We start from the raw sequence: 22,867 nt of genomic DNA on the forward strand, positions 1-22,867 counted from the left end.
GATTTTCTTGGGATTTTCGCCTGCCCTATCAATTCTGTTATAGTCTCAGACATTATGACAGACAACTGTTTAAGAACCGTTTAAGAAACATCACAGTGTTTTCTATCCAATGCTACTAATATTAATATATGCATATCCTGGCTTCTGGGCCTGAGTAACAGGCAGTTTACTTTGGGCACATCAGTCAGGCAGAAATTCAGGATACTGCCCTCTAGCCCTAAAAAGTGACCAGCAGCAGTATCAGAGAGAAGCCTAATTACCGTGACTAAATGGTCACATGGAATTTGACTGCCTTCATGACTCATGACCACCAGTGTGGCGGTAATACAGTCACCGCAACAGCCCTATTCATCAATGTTTGCTTCATTCATGTGACTGACCAATACTGGGTCATTCTTCTTGCTAAACTGAGACCTTGAAACTGCTTCGTTCTCTAAACAAGGGTCTGGGCATACTGCCAAATTCCAGATACTGATAGTGAGGATTTGTCACTTGCATGAACACCGAAATTAGATATTAGAAAAGCACAAACAAAATATTTTCCATCATATTCCCTCCTCTTATCACTCAATCTGTGATAATTACTATTACATTTTATAGGTAAGCCTTAGCTTATAGCTTCTATCATAAGGTTCTATACTTTTATTGAAGTAAGGCAAATCAATACATAAAACCAGACAATTCATAATTTCAAAACCTTCATTCTGGGTTGTATAATTCTCCTTGTAAAACCATGGCTTAAGACATTCACTTCATACAGTTACACACATTATTACACAATTTCATTGATGGATTCTGGCAATGACATTTCCCGCTGGAGCTTTTGTCGTGAGTGTCATGTACTATAGATTTTGCAGCGTGCAGATCTCCACAATCATCCCGATACCTCAAAATCAGTTAAGGGCACAGTTGTCCACCCCCCTCCCATTTCAGTTGTTCCCAATGGCACATGTTAAAAGTGGATGGCCCTTGATAATGTCCCGATTTTCTCTCACCTGAGCCACCACTGTCCTTTACAGTCCATTATGTCTTGTTAATTTTCCTACTAGTACACCAGCAACATGAGAGAAGTTTGGACGGGATCTCTCTCCATGCTCACTCCACGTGGACTCATGTGGAGTGAGCACGGACTCAGGTCGCATGGTAGAAGTGATGAAGGACTATAGTAAACGCCATTGTCACCATTACTTCAGCCGGTTCGAGGGGGTGAGGTTCACACTGTTCTCGGACGATTTATCCCTTCATGCATCTAAATACCATCTGTGGTCACCTTCACCATAACCTCGAGAGAGGACAGACCAGAACAACAGTTTAGTTTAGGGCATTTCTGATTCAGGAAATCCAGAAAAATGATTTATTTTATGACACATTTTTCACTGTATGACAAATTATTACTACTACCAATATTCTTAATACAAATGTCTTAGACAAATGTCAAAGAGAAAAACAACACTGTTGAAACAATTTTTTTCCCTAAAATTGGCTTATACTCCATGGAAATCTCACTGCAGAGTTACAGGGTGAGGAAGTCAGAGGGCCAATCCTTTTTTGTTGAAGCAAGACAAAAACAAAGTAAACAAACAACAGCAATATACTTCTGGTAATGCCCCCTTTGGACACATGACTTACATCGTGATTCATGCATCCCCAAAAAACAACACTGCCTGTTAAATCAAAATAACAAATAGAATTAGAATTACAACCCGTAATGACTCCATCTTAACTTAATTGTATCCCATATGGTAATTCAAGGAATAGTAAAAAAGACTAGAGACAGGTGTCCCATATTCAGGGGCAGTGGTCACTCTCTCTCTTTCTCTTGTTCCCGAATCACACACAGGACTGTTGATAAATTCTAAACTTATTCCTAATTTTGCATACCCACAGCCCATTTAAATCTCACCCAATGGCTCTAGTCTTTCTAGCGAGGGTGATCAGGTCTCGCCAGGAAGTTAGAACAGAGGTCATTCAAGCCCATTAAGTGATTGTTTGTTTCCCTGTACCTCAGACATGATTGAAAGATATTTCAAACATTTTGTGTATCTGATTTACATTGGGTTTTTCAGTACATTTCTTATGAAGGTGGGTTGTGTGTGGGTGCTGGCGTGTGTGTGGTAAAAATTGTCGGATGAAAACAAACTAAATGGCCATTGCTTACTTAATTTGGGAGCTACCTCAACAGCTGGATTCGGGCACCTTTACACTGCACAGTACACAGTCTCAATAACTGCTGCCTCAGGAAGCCCCTCAAAGGGAAAGACACAGAACTAATGGAAAACATACAGTGGGGAGAACAGGTATTTGATACACTGCTGATTTTGCAGGTTTTCCTACTTACAAAGCATGTAGAGGTCTGTAATTTTTTATCATAGGTACACTTCAACTGTGAGAGACGGAATCTAAAACAAAAATCCAGAATATCACATTGTATGATTTTTAAATAATTAATTTGCATTTCATTGCATGACATTAGTATTTGATCACCTACCAACCAGTAAGAATTCCCCTACTGTTCTCCACTCATTACCTGTATTAACTGCACCTGTTTGAACTTGTTACCTGTATAAAAGACACCTGTCCACACACTCAATCAAACATACTCCAACCTCTCAACAATGGCCAAGACCAGGGAGCTGTGTAAGGATATCAGAGATACAATTGTAGACCTGCACAAGGCTGGGATGGGCTACAGGACAATAGGCAAGCAGCTTGGTGAGAAGGCAACAACTGTTGGCGCAATTATTAGAAAATGGAAGAAGTTCAAGATGACGGTCAATCACCCTCGGTCTGGGGCTCCATGCAAGATCTCACCTCGTGAGGCATCAATGATCATGAGGAAGGTGAGGTATCAACCCAGAACTACACGGCAGGACCTGGTCAATGACTTGAAGAGAGCTGGGACAGTCTCAAAGAAAACCATTAGTAACACGCTACGCCATCATGGATTAAAATCCTGCAGCGCACGCAAGGTCCCCCTGCTCAAGTCAGCGCATGTCCAGGCCTGTCTGAAGTTTGCCAATGACCATCTGGATGATCCAGAGGAGGAATGGGAGAAGGTCATGTGGTCTGTTGAGACAAAAATAGAGCTTTTTGGTCTAAACTCCACTCGCCGTGTTTGGAGGAAGAAGAAGGATGAGTACAACCCCAAGAACACCATCCCAACCGTGAAGCATGGAGGTGGAAACATCATTCTTTGGGGATGCTTTTCTGCAAAGGGGACAGGACGACTGCACCGGATTGAGGGGAGGATGGATGGGGCCATGTATCGCGAGATCTTAGCCAACAACCTCCTTCCCTCAGTAAGAGTTTTGAAGATGGGTCGTGGCTGGGTCTTCCAGCATGATAACGACCCGAAACACACAGCCAGGGCAACTAAGGAGTGGCTCCGTAAGAAGCATCTCAAGGTCCTGGAGTGGCCTAGCCAGTCTCCGAGTCTGAACCCAATAGAAAAAATTTGCAGGGAACAGAAAGTCCGTATTGCCCAGCGACAGCCCCGAAACCTGAAGGACCTGGAGAAGGTCTGTATGGAGGAGTGGGCCAAAATCCTTGCTGCAGTGTGTGCAAACCTGGTCAAGAATTACAGGAAACATATGATCTCTGTAATTGCAAACAAAGGTTTCTGTACCAAATATTAAGTTCTGCTTTTCTGATGTATCAAATACTTATGTCATGCAATAAAATGCAAATTAATTACTTAAAAATCATACAATGTGATTTTATGGATTTTTGATTTTAGATTCTGTCTCTCACAGTTGAAGTGTACCTATGATCAAAATTACAGACCTCTACATGCTTTGTAAGTAGGAAAACCTGCAAAATCGGCAGTGTATCAAATACCTGTTCTCCCCACTGTATAAAAAAAGACTTGGTTGTGGACATTCCATACGTCCTGGAAGAGTTTTCTGCATCTTGGGCATGAAGTCTTGATAAACCCATGCACATTCAGAATTATACTTCAGACACATCAGATGATACAGTGTCCCGTCAAGCTGAATAGGCACCTTTTAAAGTAAACAGCCCCAGAGCTCCTCTCTTGTAATCATTGTCATTTTGACCTGTTGCATTCACATACAGTTCTGTACAAACTGTCCCTGGTACATAAACTAGTCAAAATATGAAACCTGCTAGGACCTTCAAAAGGTTGGTGCAGGATTATCTGCTCAATATTCATTACTAAAAACATTTACTTGGATCTACTTATTCTGGACACAATTCCATGTAATGGAAACAGATTATTGTTTTAGATGACATGACTTACTTAAATCAATGGACACAGTTCTATGTAATGGAAACAGATTATTGTGTTTTATGAAATTACCTTCTTACTTAAATCACTGGTGCCTCTCAAACTATAGAACTGAGTAATAATAATTGGAAATTGTCAAAAACGTGTCTTATTCAATTAATTATTCATACCTCTGTCACAAATTTCTCCACTGTGTCCCTTACAGCCTGTTTGAGTTCATTGTTTACTGGTGGCTATCTATTGTTCCACAGGAAGCTTATCTCTAACCCAAACACCAGACAGCGGCCTCTAATTTAATATCAGTACCAATGCTCAATCCTTCTGTTCGTCATGTGACCTTGTATTGAAACATTCACTTCTTCAAATTACTAAGACATTGCATTATTAGAGTGCTATCTGAAAGCCAATTACCATTCACTTTGTTACTTTCACTAGTCTCCATATCCGTTTCCCTCAACTTGGACTCCCTTCCCAATAGGAAAACCTTCTCAATCTTATACACTCTGATCACACTTTATGTTTCATACTTATTAAATGTCCATTATTTCAAAATGTATTACCAGTGAGGTGAAAATGTCATAATAGTTTCTAGTTGTATTGGTTACGGGTAAGTCAAGTCCCGTACAATGCTTTAACCTTATCTTTATCACATGATCCGTGATGGACCCTGAACATTTCTCAGAATACTTTTTTACTTTACACCACTTACCTACGTCTATGAGTGGGTGTGCAAGTTGATTATTATTATTTATATTGTTACTTGATCATCTCTAGTAAACCATTCCAATCAGTATTATGTTACTTTATCTCTAGTAACCCATTATACATGTGTGTTACATCACAAATTCCTCCTCTACACCAGTGTTCCAGTCCTACAGGGGTTTAAATATTCACTCTAGTGTTCTATTTAACAGCATATTCAGAATAATACTCTCTTCTTTCGTATCTCCACACAGAATCCCTATTTAACATTATACATCTTTAGTTATTCACGTCCACACCACCTACAACGATCACAGCGCAGCAGCCCGAGAGGTACACATATCATGTTCTCGAGGAAATTTCAGTGTCCGTGGGCATCAATGAACTTCATTGTCTCCAGCCCTTATCCATCTCAGCTGTTGCCCTCAAACATTTCAATGGCTTATCGTGTCAGTGCTCACTACCTGTAGATCGATGGGCGGTGGTGTTCACTATATGTATCTTCAATGGTTCCTTGTGGTTTCTCGACCACATAGACACGACTCTTATACATGCCTACAGACAATTGTCAGTGGGGCCTCCTGCCCTCACTCTAGCCTTCTCCTAAGACTAGCTTGACGCTACTTCCTATACATTTATAATAACCGTAGATAACGTAATAGATTGGAAAACTCAGCTAATAGAACTGGTTGGGGAATTCATTCAGACACGCACAGTAATCTCCCATATTACCTCTTTCACACCCAAGCTAGTCCCCTGACAGCTCCCATTCACTCAGTACTTAATAGTCTTACTATCCTAATTTCACTCCTTTTATTATCCAAATTTCAATCAGCTTAACACGTCCTTTCACACTCACACAACTTTCACATCCACATTCACTTAGTACTATTCCCAAACACACTCAGTAATCTCCCTTATTACTCCATGTACCTCTTCAATTATTCTCTTGTCGTTACTTCCTATGCAACATACAGTGGGGAGAACAAGTATTTGTTACACTGCCGATTTTGCAGGTTTTCCTACTTACAAAGCATGTAGAGGTCTGTAATTTTTATCATAGGTACACTTCAACTGTGAGAGACGGAATCTAAAATCAAAAATCTAAATTCAAAAATCCTGAAAATCACATTGTATGATTTTTAAGTAATTAATTTGCATTTTATTGCATGGCATAAGTATTTGATACATCAGAAAAGCCGAACTTAATATGTGGTACAGAAATCTTTGTTTGCAATTACAGAGATCATTCGTTTCCTGTAGTTCTTAACCAGGTTTGCACACACTGCAGCAGGGATTTTGGCCCACTCCTCCATACAGACCTTCTCCAGATCCTTCAGGTTTCGGGACTGTAGCTGGGCAATACGGACTATATCTCCTATACATATAGAATAGCACCTTGTGTTAGTCACTGCAGAACACGTACTGTAGACACTTCTCTTATAAATGCCTACAGACAGCTGTCAGCGGGGCTTTCCATGGTACCGTTACTTGCTCTCGCTGTAGTCTTCTCTCTAAGTCTGTCATATGTAGCACCACCACGGTTCTTCCATAGTCTCTACAGTATCTATGTTCATTATAGTATCTATAGTCTCGCGTCTCTATAGTCTCTGTGTCTATAGTCTTGCCGCATACATGTAGAATGACAGACGCACTTTCCCACATTATTATGCACATTTCAATCAGCTTACTATCGGAATTTCAGTCACTTAACTAATATTCCTTAACATCCAAATTTCATTATTTTAATATCCAGATTTCAATCAGCTTAATACTTTCCACACACACAATATTCACATAAATATTCACTATACTCACACATCTCACATCCACATTCACTTCATGCTATTACTTGACTTAAGACTAGTGGTACCCTCCTCCATTTTGATGTTTCGTTTTATTGATTTTATTATAGGAAAAAACTAATTTTATACAAATTCATTTAAATTGACTTAAATCAGTTGCCGTGTCCCTCAATTGTTTGCGGATGTTGTGTCTCCTCCAGGCAGCTCACAGTTTTTGGTCAGAAGGGAATTTTCCTCAAGCTTCATAAAATGCGCCATTGGTTTTCCTTGCAGACCCCCACTGGAAAGCTCCACATGCAGAATCAATCATCCTGATCATTGATGCCAAATTGTCGTGGAAATTACCACCAGGGACACTCAAAGTCAATCTTGAATGAATCATCCTTTATTATCAGCGCGCTGGAGAGTTTCCAACCAACTCAATGCACCAAGTACAGATGTCAATCAGGAGCTCCACCTGGGGTAGTCCCGTTAGTTCTCTTATATACAGACAAGTTATATTTGCAGGATTTTGCTTATTCATCACTCATAATTAATTAATCATTAAAGTTTGCTTCATTCATGTGACCGACCAATACTGGGTCATGCATGTGACAGACCAAGACCTCACAAGGTTTCTTCTCTAAGCTGAGACCTTGAAACCGAGATTTTTTGTTCTCAAGACAATGGTCTGGGCGTACTGCCAAATTACAGATACTGATAGCGAGGAGTCGTTCAGTCACTTGCATGAATGCAGAAATTGGTTATTAGAAAAGCAAAAACATAGGGCATCTATGTAACTATGATAGAAGCCCTATGTCCAACCAGCTCTCATAGTCTCATGTCAGAATTCGATGTTCATCCATGTTGAAGTTGTTACAAAGTGTTTAAAGTTAAGTTCAGGCATTAACTCCAGAATCTTAAGTTTAGTGGTTAAGTGATTCCAAATGGTTAAGGTAAGAGTTAAGGTTTGGGATAGGATTAAAACCCAAATCCCCAAAATATATTGTATTACTGGATTTTAACTTTCAACCTTTGGAATCAGAGGCAGATGATTACAACCATTTGCCATTCCCATCCACAACACCTGAAAGAAAAACCCAACTTGAAGGTAACAGCGCTCACTGTTGCCCCTAGTGGCTGGTTTCCACGTCATCTCCCGACATCCTCAGACATGGATGGATGTCGAATACTGACTTGTATCATGGGTGACCAGGCTTTCTGTCAGTTTTCCCTGACCTAAGGCCCACACCAAAGTTTCCTGGGGATTGCAGGGCCTTACTTGATTTGACCATTCCCCCTAACCACCAAAGGACAAGCAACAGCTGCAGAAGAAGTGAAGAGTAGGCAGAGTGCTAGTCACGTCAGATCTAGTATTCAAACTCAACCGTATCAAATAAATTAATACAGTATATTATGATGTCACTTCATGAGGTGGTGCATTAACCTTGATCTCTATCTATGCTGCTCCCTCAGAGGACAAGCAGAAGAAGAAGAAGCAGGGAAAGGAGAAGAGTGCAGGAGAGAGAGAGGGCAGCAAGACCCTGCAGCGCTCCAAGACCTTCGTCAGCCTCCTTTTTAAGAGAGATGCACGGAGAGACATGTCCAGGAACAGGAGAGAGAGAGACACATCACGGGACAGTAGAGAGACAGGGACAGGGGACTCCCACAGGGGTCGATTTAAATCACCCTCCCACCATGCTGACAAGGGTGAGAGGACCAAGATACACTGGCACAACTTTATAAAAAGATACATCCTACATTCACTTGGACAACCACACAAACACATGAATGCATGCATGTTAGCAATCAGACACACAAAAGCACCAGTCCTTCCATCTCAGACTGGAGACCTTCACGCCCATATCCCTGTTCAACCCTGACCATAGCCACGACCCTAACCCTAACCCTAGCTTAATGCCCAGATCCCGGTTCAACCCTAACCATAGCCTCGACCCAACCCTAGCTTCATGCCCACATCCCGGTTTAACCCTAACCATAGCCTCAACCCTAACTCTCAACCACAACCCTAACACTAACCTCACTGTGCAACCCAAGGTTTGATACCAGCACAAACAGAAACCCTCTTTAACCTAACCCCACTGGCTATTACCCTTACCTCTACCAACTCGCTAGCGTCGCTAAACAGATGTCTCCTAATCACTCTCTAGCATTTTACTAGCATTTACTACTACTCACTCAGTAGCTCTGTAATTTTGTGGTTCAGAGAACAAGCACATTTTCTGTCGCTGTGTTATTTGACCAATGTCAACGTTCATTGTGTGATCATGTTGTTCTATATATCCCCGGATATCTGTCCCCCTGACTCCCTAGATAAAGAGAGGGGTCGTCCGTTCCAGCTGTTGACGTCTCCAAGGGAGACCCGTGCTGGGTTGAAGGACAGCAGCCCCCTGCTTCACCCTGATACCCTGGGAGAAGTGGAGAACATGGCCAGGAAACTGCTCAGTCAGGACGAGGTCACTGCAGTCATGAGACACTGTAAGCGGGTGAGTCACTGAGCCAAAATGTCAGACTGAGTGAAACACTGTAAATGAGGACTGTTCTGAGCTGTAATGGCTAATGGAGACATTTTAAGAGTAAATTCTGAACCAAAATGGCAGACTGAGACACTCGGAGAGGGAAAATGCTGAGCTGTAATGACTGTCATAAGACAATGCAGGTAAGTGAGTTCCTGAAACAAAACAGCATATTGAGTGAGACACTGCAGAGCTACTGAGCCGGAATGGCTGTCTGAAACAGTGCAAGGGCCAATCCAGAAACAATTCCTTGCCCCTCTTCCTAGACCCTACCACTTTGATGTCCGTAGAAATGAAAGATATCAGACATACAGAAACAGAAACAAAAATAACAAAGCAAGATAATAACATTATTTCAATCAGGCACTTGTGTGTGATGCGGGGCTGGATTTAAAAAAAAAAAATTATTTCACCTTTATTTAACCAGGTAGGCTAGTTGAGAACAAGTTCTCATTTGCAACTGCGACCTGGCCAAGATAAAGCATAGCAGTATGAGCAGACAACACAGAGTTACACATGGAGTAAACAATTAACAAGTCAATAACACAGTAGAAAACAAAGGGGGAGTCTATATAGAATGTGTGCAAAAGGCATGAGGAGGTAGGCGAATAATTACAATTTTGCAGATTAACACTGGAGTGATAAATGATCAGATGGTCATGTACAGGTAGAGATATGGATACGGGGCGGGATGTCACGAAATGGTCCCTTGAAGTCGTCAGGACATTGAGTTATGGTCCCCTAGAGGTTCTGTCTACAGTAGTTCCCTGTTGGTGCTGGGGTCGTCCCTGAGGACGCTTTTAAGACTTTCTTGGTACGTTGTGTCATGGCCCCCCGAGGACGTTTTGTCTTGTTCCCGGTTCGTCCCGGGTATGTTTTTTCGTTGCATAGAAACGCCCCCCCCCCCCCCCCAATTAAAAAAAAAAGTTCTACCCAGGGCACACACACCCTTGTTACTGTTCCCAAGCCCATCAAGGCCCTGATTGGTGAACTGCTGATCCAGTCACAGCTCGCTGTCTTTTGACAATGAAAGCTTCTAACTTACACATTTGACACACTTGTGTAAGTTTATTCATACAGTAATTGAATATTATTATTTTATATTCTGAAAAAATAGCAACCGTGTTCTGTGTATGTTTGGTGTGACATTGATGGGAATATTCTCCCAGCCCTCAGAAAATTAGACACAGGAGTGTTCTTGCAATGTTCCAATGAAACATGTCTAACATGTTATATTCTGAGAACAGTCAGTGAATGTTTGGTTTTGTTTGACATTAAGGGAATGTTCTTCTAACTTTAACACCAAAACATGTTGAATAGTTTCTTAGGAGGTTTTAACTAACATACATAGAATGTTCCCCCAACTAACGGAAAACTGGACACTCCAACATCAGGGGAACATTACAGGTAACACAATAAAAACTTTATCTCCCTAGAATTGTTAGCTGGGATGAGCCTGTCTAGTGGATTTAAGCAACGTTCGGACACGTCTTTCTGGCAGCCTTCATGGCAGGGATCAGTTATTTTTGCCTCTGGCGCACAGCTTGGTTCCTCTCAATTTCAGACATACAGTACCTACCACTTTCGGAGCAGCTAACAGTGAACCATAGTACCCATAGTACCCATAGTACTGTAGACTGATGAGTTTCATGTAAAGTATGGTTTCCTGTGTGTGTCTGAATGTCTGACAATGATCGGTGTGTCCGCCGGCGTCTCAGACAAAAGACAGATTTTCCCCGTCATTTATAGATGTAGGATCTTCATTTGAGCCAGTTTGCGACAGCAGAAAAATAATCCTGCAGCAACAGGAAATGTGAATTATTGTGTGGATTATAATTAATGGACATTTTTGTAGGGGTTGATACATACATTTTTCGTTAGGGCAAATCAAGTCTGAAACTCAAATACACTACAAGTTGAATTTCCTATCTGCAACAAAATAGTGATGAAATTAAGACCCAACATCTGTATGACAAGGGTCAAATATCGGCCATCATCTGATCTCGCTCTCCCAGTCTAGTGATATTTTTTGCATTTTTTTTGTTAAAGGGTTAGCGATATGTGTCTGATATTGTATGTATGTTTTTAAATAAACAATGCTTCTGATGGAGCTCCTCTCTTTCTCTCTCTCTCCCTCTATCCGTCACACTCACTCGCTCTACTCCTCACACCAAAATGGTCAACTCCTCAGCTTTTCCTTCAGAACGCTGCATAAGCTATCAGGGTGGCATCATCTGTATCTTGTCTCAAATCCACACACGTGCATAGCGGGTAGAGGGAAGGGAATAGAGGCTTGACCTAGGGTTACATTTTTTAAGATGAATACTGTGAATCTTCTCTCACCTGTCCAGTTGTTTCAGATGTAGGAAAGGAAAACAACATTATTTATTAGAGACTATTAAGATGAACCCTCTCTCTTTCTCTCTCTATCTGTATCAGTTTATGTTGGAGTGTGTGGTGGAGGATCTAGTACACCCTCTACTGGCCATACTGGACCGACCTGAGAAACTACTACTGATACGAGAGATCAGGTGTGTGTGTGTGCACGCGTATGTCCGTCCGTCCATGCGTGTGTTTACATGTGGGATGTTTGTGTGTGTGTGTGTGTGTGTGCTGTATGCTAGTGTGGTTAATGTACTCCATGGTGTGTCACTATTACTGATACGACAAAGCAGGTGTGTGTGTGTGTGTCTGCATGTGTAGTTCCTCTCACCAATCCTCTCTCTGTGTCTTTCCAGGATGCTGATCCCTCCTACAGAGCTGGGCCGTTTTGACAGTATTGTCATGCCCTTTGAACTGGAGGCCTACGACATACTGAAGAGCCGCTCATGTAAGAACATCAAAAATATCCGGGGCGGCAGTCTGTTTCTGCTCTAGTGCTAACTCCTTATAGAAGAGGCAGGTGGCAGCGGGAGGAGGTAGGGAACTGGTCTGTCTGCCCAATATAAAGGATCAAAACTGGCAGAGGAACAAAAATAGCATAAATAGGAAAGTACAGTTGAAGACATTTATGTTGCAGTCATTTAAACTGGTTTTTCAACGACTCCACAAATTTCTTGTTAACAAACTATAGTTTTGGCAAGTCGGTTAGGACATCTACTTCGTGCATGACACAAGTAATTTTTCCAACAATTGTTTACAGACAAATTATTTCACGTATAATTCACTTTATCACAATTCCAGTGGGTCAGAAGTTTACATACACTAAGTTGGGTGTGCCTTTAAACAGCTTGGAAAATTCCAGAAAATCATGTCATGGCTTTAGAAGCTTCTAATAGGCTAATTGACAAAATTTGAGTCAATTGGAAGGGTACGTGTGGATGTATTTCAAGGCCTACTTTCAAACTCAGTGCCTCTTTGCTTGACATCGTGGGAAAATCAAAAGAAATCAGCTAAGACCTCATAAAAAACATTGTAGGCCTTCACAAGTCTGGTTCATCCTTGGGAGCAATTTCCAAATGCCTGAAGGTACCTGTTAATCTGTACAAACAATAGTACACAAGTATAAACACCATGGGACCACGCAGCCGTCATACCACTCAGGAAAGAGACACGTTCTGTCTCCTAGAGATGAATGTACTTTGGTGCAAAAAGTGCAAATCAATCTCAGAACAACAGCAAAGGACATTGTGAAGATGCTGGATGCTGAAAACGAGTCCTATATCGACATAACCTGAAAGGCCGCTCAGCAAGGAAGAAGCCACTGCTCCAAAACTGCCATAAAAAAGACAGGCAACCGTTTGCAACTGCACATGTGGACAAATATCATACTTTTTGGAGAAATGTCCTCTGGTCTGATGAAACAAAAATAGAACTGTTTGGCCATAATGACCATTGTTATGTTTGGAGGGAAAGGGGGGGGCTTGCAAGCCGAAGAACACCATCCCAACCATGAAGCATGGGGGTGGCAGCATCATGTTGTGGGGGTGCTTTGCTGCAGGAGGGACTGGTGCACTTCACAAAATAGATGGCATCATGAGGAGGAAAATTATGTGGACATATTGAAGCAACATCTCAAGATATCAGTCAGGAAGTTAAAGCTTGGTCGCAAATGGGTCTTCCAAATGGACAATGGCCCCAAGCATACTTCCAAAGCTGTGGCAAAATGGCTTAAGGACAACAAAGTCAATGTATCGGAGTGGCCATCACAAAGCCCTGGCCTCAATCCCATAGAACATTTTTTAGTTTTATGAAAAAGCATGTGCGAGCAAGGAACCTACAAACCTGACTCATTTGCACCAGCTCTGTCAGGAGGAATGGGCCAAAATTCACCCAACTTATTGTGGGAAGCTTGTGGAAGGCTACCCGAAACGTTTGACCCAAGTTAACCAATTTAAAGGCAATGCTACCAAATACTAATTGAGTGTATGTAAACTTCTGACCCACTAGGAATGTGATGCCACCAACAAAATGTTGAATATTTGGGGCATGCAACCATTGCAGCTCTGCAGATTTTGTTGTGAGGATACAGAATCAATATACCATTTGTTCTGGTATTGCCCTCAGGTAGCCTGTTTCTGGTCTCAGGTTCAGGAATGGCTAAAAAAGCATAACATTATTCTAAAATTGACCCTAGAAATAGCATTGTTGAGAGATCTGGAGAGACTTGGTCAGTCAATTGCTAATATACTAATACTCTTAATAACCTGTGGATTCTATTCGATTAGATACATTCAAATTGTACTGTATGTTAAACATCACAGCATAGTTGAAAGATATATGGCTCGTAGAAATCAGAAGAGGGTGGCCAGCAGAGAAAGGTGGGATGGGCAGAGAGAAGCTGAGGGTTGGGATGTGGAACTGGAGACAAGTGGGAGTGGAGTTTCTGACGGTCAAAGATAAATGTCAAAATAAACCCCCCCCCAAAAATATGTTTTGAATGACTGTTATATCCCATGCCTGTTTGCCTCAGGCTGAGGTACAAGCAGGTGCTTGTACGTGTTTACACATGCATTCAAATGCACTCATGTGCACACACTCGGACACATACACATATGTAAATAGCGCCACACATGCACTCAAACACATACAGTCGGCCTTGCTGTTTTGATTTTTGTTGTCCTTGATGTCTTTTGTTTGTTTGCATTGTTGTTTTCCTTAGTTGTTGTCTTTTGTTCATTTTGTTGGTGCATTGGTGGACAGTGGCATGGTGGTGGGAAGGGGTTGGGGGGGAGTGGAGGGAGAGTTTTGTTGGGGGGGGTAATGTTTTGTATTCTAGTATTGTATGTTTATATCTTTGTTGTGTTCTCGTCCTCAGTGAGGTCTCCTGTCCTGCGCTCTCCTCGCAGTGGAACCCCTCGACGACACCTCATCACCCCCATACCAGGTCTCTCTCTCTGTGTGTGTGTGTGTGTGTGTGTGTGTGTGTGTGTGTGTGTGTGTGTGTGTGTGTGTGTATAATGCCCCCTCATTCCCCCATCCCTCCCTCTCTCTCTCTCTCTCTCTCTCTCTCTCTTCACCCACTCTCTTTCTCTAACCGCTCTCCTCTGCCTGATCCCAATAGGATATTATATAACCAGAGAACTTATCCTCCTCCTCCTCATCTCTTCCTGTCTCTTCTTCTTCTCCTCTTTTCATATCTCCTCTCGCCTCCCTCTTTTTCCAGTACATCTCATATCCTGTCTGACTGAAACACCTGCTCAATATCCAATATCCATTTCATACACATGCAGCACACACACAGGGACGGCCCTAGAGTTTTGGTGGTCCCTAAACAAAATGTTGTTGGGGGGCCCCCACCTCGAGGTCAAAACCTTTTAGTGGCCCCCGTCTTGACGGCAGAAAGAAAAAAAGGTATGTTTTAGAGTTCATTTCCAGTAATTCATCACATTTTGCAATGAGGTGCAGAGAAAATGTTGCAGTTTCAAAGCAAGTTTGCTGCAATTTTACACATTTTGCCATGGGTCTGTGGGATAAATTCGCTACATGACAGATCATTTCTTGCAATTCTACACATTTTGGCAAGGGCCGGAGAGAAGATTTAGATATATTCTAACAAATGTATTGAAATTCTACACATTTTGCCATAACCTATGTCATGTTAATATGATATTTGCGTGAGAGTGACTACCAAAATCAATGGGGGACCCCTGGAGGTCAAGGCCCCTGGGCATGTGCTCTTCGAGCTTGGTTGATTACTCAGCCATGATTACTACAAGTTTATATAGCTAGCTAAACTAACTGACAAAAATGTTAGCTGACATGCATGGGTTAATTGAGCTAATTGAGTGACTGCCAGTGACTGACATAACAAAAGAAAAATGGCTGATGCACAACAACATTTTGAAATTGCACATTGTGTATTCTTCTACTTTAACTTTTTAACAGTAAGACCCCGACTGAGATCTTGAGACCCTGGGGTCTAAGCAACCGCTTATGTCGCTTAGGCCCAGCCCCGGCCCTGCACACAAACACACACACACACACACACACACACACACACACACACACACACACACACACACACACACACACACACACACACACACACACACACACACACACACACACACACACACACACACAGGCCTGTGTCAGATGACTTCAGTAGGAAGGCTTGTATTACGTCTCTGTGAGAAACACAAAAGCCAGAGAGGAGCAGTGCCAAGTCATAGACATGCGTGGGCTGACTGCATGGAGCCTTTGAAGCCTTTCTCAAACTAAACCAATTCAAGAGTCAGACACAGTGCATGTGTGTGTGCATACCTTAAAAGCTTCTCAAACTCTCTCTCCATTCAAGAGTAAAAAACGCAGAGGGAAGGCATTTTCTACCGCCGCTACCCCGGCCATCTAGCACTCAGAGGTGAGGGGTTAAGGGGTTGAAAGGTCAGCTGACTCCACCGGGGCGGAAGAAAACGGACATGTCAAACACAGCCAGTGAGTTCTGACAGGTCAGGGTGATGACCTCCGATAGAAATATGCAGATTGGGCCCTTTGGTGAATGGACTCCATTTTGTAAACTCCCACACAGTGTCACTGCCAAACAGACGGTTGACCAGTGCTAGGAAGGTTTAGAACTATAGTACAATACAGTGGGTCTTCTGGGGTTAAAGGGAATGAGTGAGTGTCGGTGTGTGTGTGTGTGTTAATATGTGTGTGATAACATGTACAGTGGGGCAAAAAAGTATTAAGTCAGCCACCAATTGTGCAAGTTCTCCCACTTAAAAAGATGAGAGAAGCCTGTAATTTTCATCATAGGTACACTTCAACTATGACAGACAAAATGAGAAAAAAAATCCAGAAAATCACATTGTACGATTTTTAATGAATTTATTTGCAAATTATGATGGAAAATAAGTATTTGGTCAATAACAAAAGTTTATCTCAATACTTTGTTATATACCCTTGGTTGACAATGACAGAGGTCAAACATTTTTTGTAAGTCTTCACAAGGTGAAGAATTAATTCCTCCATGCAGATCTCCTCTAGAACAGTGATGTTTTGAGTTTGTTGCTGGGCAACACAGACTTTCAACTCCTTCCAAAGATTTTTATGGGGTTGAGATCTGGAGACTGGCTAGGCCACTCCAGGACCTTGAAATGTTTCTTACAAAGCCACTCCTTCGTTGTCCAGGCGGTGTGTTTGGGATCATTGTCATGCTGAAAGACCCAGCCACGATTCATCTTCAATGCCCTTGCTGATGGAAGGAGGTTTTCACTCAAAATCTCACAATACATGGCCCCAATCATTCTTTCCTTTACACGGATCAGTCGTCCTGGTCCCTTTGCAGAAAAACAGCCCCAAAGCATGATGTTTCCAACCCCATGTTTCACAGTAGGTATGGTGTTCTTTGGATGCAACTCAGCATTCTTTGTCCAAACACGACGAGTTGAGTTTTTACCAAAAAGTTATATTTTGGTTTCATCTGACCATATGACATTCTCCCAATCTTCTTCTGGATCATCCAAATGCTCTCTAGCAAACTTCAGACGGGCCTGGACATGTACTGGCTTAAGCAGGGGGACACGTCTGGCACTGCAGGATTTTAGTCTCTGGCGGCGTAGTGTGTTACTGATGGTAGGCTTTGTTACTTTGGTCCCAGCTCTCTGCGGGTCATTCACTAGGTCCCCCCGTGTGGTTCTGGGATTTTTGCTCACCGTTCTTGTGATAATTTTGACCCCACGGGGTGAGATCTTGCGTGGAGCCCCAGATCGAGGGAGATTATCAGTGGTCTTGTATGTCTTCCATTTCCTAATAATTGCTCCCACAGTTGATTTCTTCAAACCAAGCTGCTTACCTATTGCAGATCCAGTCTTCCCAGCCTGGTGCAGGTCTACAATTTTGTTTCTGGTGTCCTTTGACAGCTCTCTGGTCTTGGCCATAGTGGAGTTTGGAGTGTGACTGTTTGAGGTTGTGGACAGGTGTCTTTTATACTGATAACAAGTTCAAACAGGTGCCATTAATACAGGTAACGAGTGGAAGACAGAGGAGCCTCTTAAAGAAGACGTTACAGATCTGTGAGAGCCAGAAATCTTGCTTGTTTGTAGGTGACCAAATACTTATTTTCCACCATAATTTGCAAATAAATTCATTAAAAATCCTACAATGTGATTTTCTGGATTGTTTTCTCATTTTGTCTGTCATAGTTGAAGTGTACCTATGATGAAAATTACAGGCCTCTCTCATCTTTTTAAGTGGGAGAACTTGCACAATTGGTGGCTGACTAAATACTTTTTTGCCCCACTGTATATCTCCTCTCCAGACTACCATGGTGGTTTCCAGCTTCAGCCAGCCAAGGACTTGGGGAGAGACCGTCAGCTGATGGAAGACCTAGAGAGACTACGTGTGTCTGGCCTCCAGGATGGTCTCCTGCCCCCTTCCCGTGCTTTCACCCCCCTCTTGGATGTCCCCATGGACAGCTACACCCACCACACCCCACGCTCACGCTCTCCGAGCCCCTCACCCCCCAACTGGCTCCTCACAGAATCCCCACACACTACCAGACGGCAACCTCAAACCAACCACTCTCCAAATAGGCGAGAGAATGGTTTGTCCTGGCCCCGGCACTATGATGAGACCTCATTGCTGTCGGAAGATACCACTCCGGAGCGGGGGCGGTCGCCGGTGAGGAACAAACATAATGGAAGGGTCAGGAGGGACCAATGGGAAGGCGGCCCTGAGAGGAAGGGAGGGATGGCCGAGGGGTACATGGAGGTGAGAGTACACTTACCCCCCAGGAACATTCAACCCACCCAGGCTCAGGTGCTTGAGCCTCCCCCACAGGACAGAAGCCCATCGACAGGGAGGGAGAGGGTGGGACAAGGCCAGAGAGGGAAGGTGAAGCAAGTGAACAGACTTTCGCCAGGACGGTCGCAGAATGGTCACCATGGAAACGCAACACCTGTAGCCATTCAGGAGTATGAGATCACCACGGTGACCATCTCCAAAACAAAACAGTCTCTGGGTGAGTAGGCCTATTTGAGAGTCGCCAACTAATCTGCAGCCTGCTAGTACTCTACCTTACCAGGAGAGATCAGTGTTATTACATAACAATGGCCCTGTATAAAATAAACCCCTTGTAAGGCTATACAAAGTGTAACACATCTGATTCAACTGTCTTTTTATGATGTTCTATTTTTACATATATTTTTATTGGATATCCCCCCCAGCTCTACCGTCAACAAATGCAATAAATTCAATAAATATGGCACTTTACAAAACAAAAGCAGTTCATACGTTCTCATAGATCATCATATAGTGTTAAAATCCTACAATATTGGAAGGGAAGGTGCACATTTTCTAAGATTGATATAAATGCTCAAGCATATACTCACACATACTGTACATGTACATACACTGCCTTCAGAAAGTATTCATACACCTTGACTTATACCACATTTTGATGTTACAGTCTGAATAAAACATGTCATAGTTTTTTTTCTCATCAATCTACACACAATACCCCATAATGACAAATCAGAAACAGGTTTTAAGACATTCTTGCAAATGTATTACAAATAAAAAACAGAAATACTTTAACATAAGTATTCAGACCCTTTGCTATGAGACTCGACATTGAGATCCGGTGCATCCTGTTTCCATTCATCATCCTTGAGATGTTTCTACAACTTGATTGGAGTCCACCTGCGGTAAATTCAATTGATTGGATATGATTTGGAAAGGTACACACCTTTCTATATAAGGTCCCACAGTTGACAGTGCATGTTAGAGCAAAAACCAAGCCATGATGTCGACTGAATTGTTCGTAGAGCTCCGAGACAGGATGGTGTCGAGGCACAGATCTGGGGAACGGTACCAACACATTTCTGCAGCATTGAAGGTCCCCAAGAAAACAATGGAGTCCAGACCATGAGGGACAAGATTCTCCAGTCTGATGAAACCAAGATTGAACTCTTTGGCCTGAATGCCAAGCATCACGTCTGGAGGAAACCCGGCACCATCACTACAGTGAATCATGGTGGTGGCAGCATCATGCTGTGGGGATGTTCTTCAGCAACAGGGACTGGGAGACTAGTCAGGATCAAGGGAAAGATGAACGGAGCAAAGTACAGAGAGATCCTTGATGAAAACCTGCTCCAGAGAGCTCAGGACCTTCCAACACCTTCCAACAGGATAATGGCCCTAAGCACACAGCCAAGACAACGCAGGAGTGGCTTTGGGACAAGTCTCTGAATGTCCTTTTGTAGCCCACCCAGAGCCTGGACTTGAACCTGATCGAACATCTCTGGAGTGACCTGAAAATAGCGGCGCAGCAACACTCCCCATCCAATCTGACAGAGCTTGAGAAGATCTGCAGAGAAGAATGGGAGAAACTCCCCAAATACAGGTGTGCCAAGCTTGTAGCTGTCACACTCTGACCTTAGATATCTCTGTTTTCTTTATATTTTGGTTAGGTCAGGGTGTGACGAGGGTGGGTATGCTAGTTTTTTTATTGTCTAGGGTTTTTGTATGTCTAGGTATTTGTATGTCTATGGTGGCCTGATATGGTTCCCAATCAGAGGCTGCTGTTTATCGTCGTCTCTGATTTGGGATCATATTTAGGTAGCCATTTTCCCTTTTGTGTTCGTGGGTTCTAGTCTATGTGTAGTTGCCTGTCAGCACTTATTTTGTATAGCTTCACGTGTCGTTTTGTTATTTTGGTTAGTTTGTTCAGTGTTCATTCTTATAATAATAAAGAATGTACGCATACCACACTGCGCCTTGGTCCGATTCATATGACGAACGTGAAAGTAGCGCCATACCCAAGAAGATTTGAGGCTGTAATTGCTGCCAAAGGTGCTTCAACAAAGTACTGAGTAAAGGGTCTGAATGCTTATGTAAATGTGATATTTCCTTTTTTTTATATACACATATATACATTACAAAATACAAAATTGTCAGTCGGTTTTTGCTTTGTCATTATTGGGTATTGTGTGTAGATTGATAAGAAACTATTTAATCAATTTTAGAATAAGGCTATAATGTAACAAAATGTGAAAAAAGTAAAGGGGTCTGAATACTTTCAGAATGCACTGTAAGTATTCACACCGCTGAGCCAATAGATGTTATAATAACCTTTAGGCAGCGATTACAACTGTGAGTCTTTCTTGGTCTCTAAGAACTTTGCACACCTGGATTGTACAATATTGGCACATTATTATTTTCCAAATTCTTCAAGCTCCATCAGTTGGAATGTTAGCCATTTTAAAGTCTTTCTATCGATTTTCAAGCTGATTTAATTCAAAATTGTAACTAGGCCACTCATGAGCATTCAATGTTGTCTTGGTAAGCAACTCCAGTGTATATTTGATATTGTCTTTTAGATTATTGTCCTGTTGAATGGTGTATTTGTCTCTCAGTATCTGCTGAAAAGCAGGCTGAATCAGGTTTTCATCTAGGATTCTGCCTTTGCTTAGTGCTATTCTGTGTATTTTTATCCTGAAAACTCCCTAGCCTTGCCGATGACAAGCATGCACATAACACGATGCAGCCACCATCATGCTTGAAAATATGAAGAGTGGTACAATTCTTAGTGATGTATTGTTGACCCCAAACATAACTCTTTGTATTCAGGACACATTTCTTTGCAGTTTTAGTTTAGTGCCTTATTGCAAACAGGATGCATGTTGTGGAATATTGTTATTTTGTACAGGCTCCCTTCTTTTCACTCTGTCATTTACGTTAGTATGGTGGAGTAACTATAATGTTATTGGTCCATCTTAGCCTACAATTTCCACGCCGCTGCGGAAATCTAATTAACATAATACAAAATTCCCCATCAAAGTCTGTCTGTTTAAGCTAGAAATATCTTTCCACCACTAGAAATATCAATCCACCACAACCGCCGATATCGCCCTTCTGCAACTGCAGTGAACAGTGGCAGAGCTACAGCGGTGTTTGTCAGACCTTGAGACGTCCCGAAAATCAGTCTTCTCCCAAAAACGTTGGTTTGAAAAGTCTTGTCTGAAGTCAGTACAGCCTCTTCTGCCAACTTCTGTCTACAGCTTCCGAATGGTTTGGGCTACTCACTAATATGACCCCTCTGTGGAAACCTGAGACTCTCTGTTTTGCTCTAGGACTGAAGGTCTCTGGTACCAGTTTTAAAAAATGAATGGAAGTATACATGGAGATAGTTTAGTGTCAAAAATAAAGGGATAAATACACGTAAAAAAATATATTTCTTGTATCTCTCAGATTTTCTCATAAACTCAACAAAAAAAGAAACGTCCCTTTTTCAGGACCCCGTCTTTTAAAGATAATAAGTAAAAATCTAAATAACTTCACAGATCTTCATTGTAAAGGGTTTAAACACTGTTTCCCATGCTCGTTCAATGAACCATATAGAATTAATGAACATGCACCTGTGGAATGGTCGTTAAGACACTAATAGCTTACAGACGGGAGGCAATTAAGGTCACAATTCTGAAAACTTAAGACACTAAAGAGGCCTTTCTACTGACTCTGAAAAACACCAAAAGAAAGATGCCCAGGGTCCCTGCTCATCTGCATGAACGTGCCTTAGGCATGCTGCAAGGAGGCATGAGGACTGCAGATGTGGCCAGGGCAATAAATTGCAATGTCTGTACTATGAGACAGCGCTGCAGGGAGACAGGACGGACAGCTGATCATCCTCTCAGTGGCAGACCATGTGTAACAACACCTGCACAGGATCGGTACATCTGAACATCACACCTGCGGGACAGGTACAGGATGGCAACAACAACTGCCTGAGTTACACCAGGAACGCACAATCCCTCCATCAGTGCTCAGACTGTTCCGCAATAGGCTGAGAGAGGCTGGACTGAGAGCTTGTAGGCCTGTTGTAAGGCAGGTCCTCACCAGACATCACCGGCAACAACGTCGCCTATGGGCACAAACCCACCGTTGCTGGACCAGACAGGACTGGAAAAAAGTGCTCTTCGCTGATGAGTCGCGGTTTCGTCTTACCAGGGGTGAAGGTTGGATTTGCATTTATCGTCAAAGGAATGAGCGTTACGCCGAGGCCTGTGCTCTGGAGCGGGATCGATTTGGAGGTGGAGGGTCCGTCATGGTCTGGGGCAGTGAGTCACAGCATCATCGGACTGATCTTCTTGTCATTGCAGGCAATCTCAATGCTGTGCGTTACAGGGAAGACATCCTCCTCCCTCATGTGGTACCCT

The 22,867-nt window shown here is 42.5% G+C and overlaps 1 protein-coding gene across 1 annotated transcript in view; it reads left to right on the forward strand.

The window, feature by feature from the left end:
• The window catches only part of LOC110503107 (PDZ domain-containing protein 7-like), a 47,417-nt gene that overhangs the window by 16,739 nt on the left and 7,811 nt on the right, over positions 1 to 22,867 (forward strand). The window contains exons 8-15 of the mRNA XM_036959901.1: positions 1,888 to 1,951; positions 8,211 to 8,442; positions 8,658 to 8,663; positions 9,067 to 9,239; positions 11,709 to 11,800; positions 12,008 to 12,099; positions 14,527 to 14,595; positions 17,971 to 18,672. Coding sequence (XP_036815796.1) covers positions 1,888 to 1,951; positions 8,211 to 8,442; positions 8,658 to 8,663; positions 9,067 to 9,239; positions 11,709 to 11,800; positions 12,008 to 12,099; positions 14,527 to 14,595; positions 17,971 to 18,672 — 1,430 coding nt within the window. The remainder of the gene's footprint in view (positions 1 to 1,887; positions 1,952 to 8,210; positions 8,443 to 8,657; positions 8,664 to 9,066; positions 9,240 to 11,708; positions 11,801 to 12,007; positions 12,100 to 14,526; positions 14,596 to 17,970; positions 18,673 to 22,867) is intronic.

This window comes from Oncorhynchus mykiss, chromosome 23, assembly GCF_013265735.2.
Source record: "Oncorhynchus mykiss isolate Arlee chromosome 23, USDA_OmykA_1.1, whole genome shotgun sequence".
In the NCBI taxonomy this organism is placed as follows: Eukaryota; Metazoa; Chordata; class Actinopteri; order Salmoniformes; family Salmonidae; genus Oncorhynchus; species Oncorhynchus mykiss.